This window comes from Peromyscus maniculatus, chromosome 4, assembly GCF_049852395.1.
Source record: "Peromyscus maniculatus bairdii isolate BWxNUB_F1_BW_parent chromosome 4, HU_Pman_BW_mat_3.1, whole genome shotgun sequence".
NCBI lineage: Eukaryota > Metazoa > Chordata > Mammalia > Rodentia > Cricetidae > Peromyscus > Peromyscus maniculatus.
The window spans coordinates 3,183,788-3,188,604 of NC_134855.1; the positions used below are offsets into that span (position 1 = coordinate 3,183,788).

At 40.7% G+C, this 4,817-nt stretch overlaps 1 protein-coding gene across 1 annotated transcript; it reads left to right on the top strand.

Moving 5' to 3' along the window:
• The first annotated feature begins 601 nt into the window (after positions 1 to 601).
• Positions 602 to 1,555, top strand: Or1b1 (olfactory receptor family 1 subfamily B member 1). The gene has a single exon (XM_006996834.3). The coding sequence runs from the start codon at positions 602 to 604 to the stop codon at positions 1,553 to 1,555; it is 954 nt and encodes a 317-aa protein (XP_006996896.1).
• The last annotated feature ends 3,262 nt before the right edge of the window (positions 1,556 to 4,817 follow it).

Consider the following 4,817-nt stretch of genomic DNA (forward strand, 5'->3'; position numbering starts at 1 on the left):
TGGGTATGGAGGAGTGAGGCAGGCATTCCTTCAGGTGTCAGTTTGCACATCAGGCAAATAGTAATGGCAATACTCTAACACAAGTCAAAAAGAGAAAAATTGGGTAATCTTGAGACAATTCAAGAAATTTTCCTCTAAAAGCTAATTGTTTGAAAGACCCATTTCTTTATATGTTATGTTTCTTAAAGTTCTGTACAGGTTCAGAGAAAATAAATCATGAAGGGGACAATGAAGCGAGGTGTGGATGGAACACAGAGATGAAAGGAGTGGATACATGTAATTATTTCATGATGGTTGCCAGCCTGCAGGAAAATACAAGAACACATGAAGAGTTTCTCACTATAAGTAAGATTCTATAAAGACATAAAGGTGTGTAGATTAGATGGAATGAATTTCTAGCATAGTTGGAAAGATAGGTGTAAAGGGGAGAAATAGCTAAGAAATAGCTAAAAAAAAAAAAACTAAGAGGAAGAAGTATATATAGAGTTGAAACCAAGTATTTAAGGACCTTGAATGACATTACTAAGTTAGGTAGAAGTGATCTATCTGATCATTAACCTCTGACTGATATTTCTTTTAGGCAGGCTCTCTGTTACTCATCATGGACTGTGCTCCTAATGCTTCACATTCTCCAATTTTCTTGCTCCTTGGATTCTCTAGGGCTGGTGTCCCTCACAGTTTCCTCTTTTTCTTGTTCTTATTTATTTACCTGACCACCATATTGGGGAATGTGACTTTGATACTGCTCATCTCCTGGGACTCCAGGCTCCACTCACCTATGTATTATCTACTGCGTGGCCTCTCCATGATAGACTTGGGGCTATCCACAGTTACCTTGCCCCAGCTGCTGGTTCATCTGGCATCTGATTCCCCAGCCATTCCTGCAGCCCGCTGTTTGACTCAGTTCTTCTTCTTTTATGCATTTGGAGTCACAGATACACTTGTCATTGCTGTCATGGCTCTGGATCGCTATGTGGCCATCTGTGACCCTCTGCACTATGCTTTCGTAATGAATCAACAAATCTGTGCGCGCTTACTGGCCTTGAGCTGGGTGATATCCATAGTACACACCATGCTGCATGTGGGGCTCATCTTGCCATTGTGTTGGGCTGGAGATGCCAGGGGCAATGTGAACCTTCCACATTTCTTTTGTGATCACCGACCACTCCTGCGAGCCTCTTGCTCTGACACACATTCCAATGAATTGGCTATATTCTTGGAGGGTGGCTTCCTCATGCTGGGCCCTTGTTCCCTTATTGTACTTTCCTATGCCCGAATAGGGGCCACCATCTTACGATTGCCTTCAGCTGCTGGTCGCCGCAGAGCAGTCTCCACCTGCGGGTCCCATCTCACCATGGTTGGCTTCCTTTATGGCACGATCATTTGGGTCTACTTCCAGCCTCCCTCCCAGAACTCCCGGAATCAAGACATGGTGGCTTCGGTGATGTACACTGCTATTACCCCATTGGCTAATCCATTTGTTTATAGTCTCCGCAATAAGGATGTAAAAGGTGCCCTCCGCAGGCTTCTGAGACAGGGAAGAGTGGACTGCTGAAGAGCCTGCTTTGAGATATTAGGTAGAAGAGGATGGACAAGGGCTGATTTTGATCATGGCTGGTTTGAGGGATGATAAGAGGAGGCAATAACCTACAGAACTGAAGCTACTCCTAATTTGGCTCATGTCAATATGTGTTATGATATAGCTGTGAGCCTTCCACACTAACCCCCACATATGATGAGGGCTGCTTTACTTACATGTCTCTCATATGTTTTCATCAGGCCAATTATCTTTAAACATCTAGCCTGGGTTGCTTTGATTCCAGAGTTTTTAAGGAATATCAATATAAGATTATAAAATTATGAGTTAAATCAAGCACAGTGGAGTTACCCAAAGTGATGTTTAATGTGGCATGCTTTCATATAGCATGTGTTGGTGCACATAGAAGGAAGAGACAACAATAAACTGGTTAGGTAAATTCACTACTTATTCTAGTTAATGAACAAGAAAAAGTACAATGGAGAGTGTAGAATGATAATTATAATTCTGCTATTTCATATGTCTGCCTCAATGTCCATGGGTCACTCTAATGTGAACATCTAACTGAAGTTCCACTTTATATATTTTAAATTATGTTCAATATTTATTTTATAAACAAAATAAAGATAGATAAGTATAAATATCATAATTACTTCATTGTAGAAAAATCCTAACTTTGAATAATGAAGAAAAATGGTTTGATTTAGTTTTCTGGTAGCAAGAAATTGGCAACTGCTTTGGCACCTCTTAGTATAGTAACATGGTCATTCTGATGGTCTCAGTTTTCATCTTCATGCACCAAATGTTAGCCTTTCAGTACATCTGAGATGCAGCTTTACTTAAGCATGTTGTAATGATATGTTTCCTTTTTCTGAGGATTCACGGGACTCCTATAACTTCTAATTTATGAGAAGAACTCTAGAGTCACCCAAAGAAATAGAATGACCTTGGCCTCTTTCAACATCACTGCTCAAACCAAGGTTTCATCTTCTCTGCTTCCCCCACTTCCTGAGTTTTCTGATTCGTATATTCTTTTGTAGGTGCCCTACCTATCTCAGGGCCATCCTCAAGCCTGAGATCATCTCAATTTAAATTCAATCTCCTTATTTCCCCCATTCACTTCTGAGCTATTTTTCCCACTACTCAAATATTAGTGTACATTCAGCAATTTTTGACACAGTTTGTTGGGAGCAAAGACTTCATTTATGTGCCTGTTCTTGTGAGATGGCACTGTTCATTCACTTGAACTTCTTAACATCATTGCTCGGTTTTTGGCTGACAAGTTCTTCCCTCACTTCAAGTCTTTGAGAACTTCCATATATTTACCTCATTTTGTCACAGAACTTGTCCACTATCAAAACATCACATGGCTTTTCAAGTCTTTTAAGTTAATTTCACCTTTTAATGACAATCTAGGGAAATAGGTCCTCACAATAGGTTCATTATATATGCTTTATATTTGTTTTCATAAGCATCATTGGTGTAAGGTTCTAACAAGTTACCCTCGTTCCCTCTTTTTGTCTGTGCTGGTGCTTTCCAATTTACTCTGTGTCACAATCACATGATGAGTCTTAATAATTCTGTCTGGGCCCCAAATCTAGACACCTGTGTTCAATTGGCATGAGGTAAAGCATAGGTATTTAAAAAAGAATCCCCAGATAATTCTGTTATGTAGCTATAATTGAGACCGTTGGTCTTGATAGTGTCATGTGCTTTGAAGTTTACTGAATCATCCTAAAAATCTTCTTACCAGCTTCTTCTATTTGAGTAGTAGTAATGGCCAACTCACACAGTACTCAGCATTCATCAGTTATTGTTTTAGGTTCTCTCCTGTACTAATCTATTCATCCCCCAAACCTTAAGAGATAGTTGATAGTGATTTATATTTGCTTTAGTCTTTTAGAAAAGGTCATGTCTGATCTTGAACTGGTGCTGCTCTTGATGCCTCAGTCTCCATAGTGCTAAAGTTATAGGCATCAGCCTCCATGCCTGACTGATAGCTTCTATTATTACCCCCATGAGGTACAGAGAGAATAACTGATTGCCTAGAGGCAGTTGTCAACAGACTGAGAATCCTGTTTACTTGTATACTGTATTGCCTCCAAAAATGGAACTCAGTTTTCACTTCTCATTAGCTGCATCTAAGTCTAGATCTTTATCACATCCCATGCAAATTACTAACGTGCTTCCTGACCTCCAATCTGTACCACAGTTCATAGTGTTAATACAGTGGAGCACATTGTGCAAACCAGCACACATGTACCCAGAGCCTTTGGATTTTGAGTCTTCAAGCTTGTAATCAATGCTGAATTTTATCATTTCCTTATTACTACTTTATTTGAGTTTTTTGCTGAGTCTTGCTGGTTTACGACCTTGTATATGACTGTGCATTATAGACTATTAAGCTGTAAAAAAAGTTGTCATTGTTCTTGTCTACTTTTTCAAGTGCATTGACGTAATTTCTGAAATTGAATTTTAATGCTTGACAACAGAAAGGACTATGTTATATATTTATGAACTATTTCCCGTGGCAGCTGATCACAAAGCAGTGTGTATATCTATTCCTAGGCACTCATTATCAGCAACTTATTTTTTTCACTTGCCGATTTGATATTTGCATAGCAGTAAGTAAAAAGTTATTCTTTTTACCATCATGGTGCAGCACGGTGACATGAGGAAGACATGGTGACAAGAGGAAGACATGGTGACGTGCAGGAAGACATGGTGACCTGCAGGAAGACATGGTGACATGAGGAAGACATGGTGACGTGCAGGAAGACATGGTGACGTGCAGGAAGACATGGTGACGTGCAGGAAGACATGGTGACCTGCAGGAAGACATGGTGATATGAGGAAGACATGGTGACATGAGGAAGACATGGTGACATGAGGAAGACATGGTGACGTGCAGGAAGACATGGTGACATGCAGGAAGACATGGTGACATGAGGAAGACATGGTGACATGAGGAAGACATGGTGACATGCAGGAAGACATGGTGACATGAGGAAGACATGGTGACGTGCAGGAAGACATGGTGACGTGCAGGAAGACATGGTGACATGAGGAAGACATGGTGACATGAGGAAGACATGGTGACATGAGGAAGACATGGTGACATGAGGAAGACATGGTGACATGCAGGAAGACATGGTGACATGAGGAAGACATGGTGACCTGCAGGAAGACATGGTGACATGAGGAAGACATGGTGACATGAGGAAGACATGGTGACGTGCAGGAAGACATGGTGACATGAGGAAGACATGGTGACCTGCAG

Excerpts from the sequence above, each read along its gene's own strand:
- Or1b1 (XM_006996834.3), top strand. The coding sequence starts at position 602 with ATGGACTGTGCTCCTAATGCTTCACATTCTCCAATTTTCTTGCTCCTT.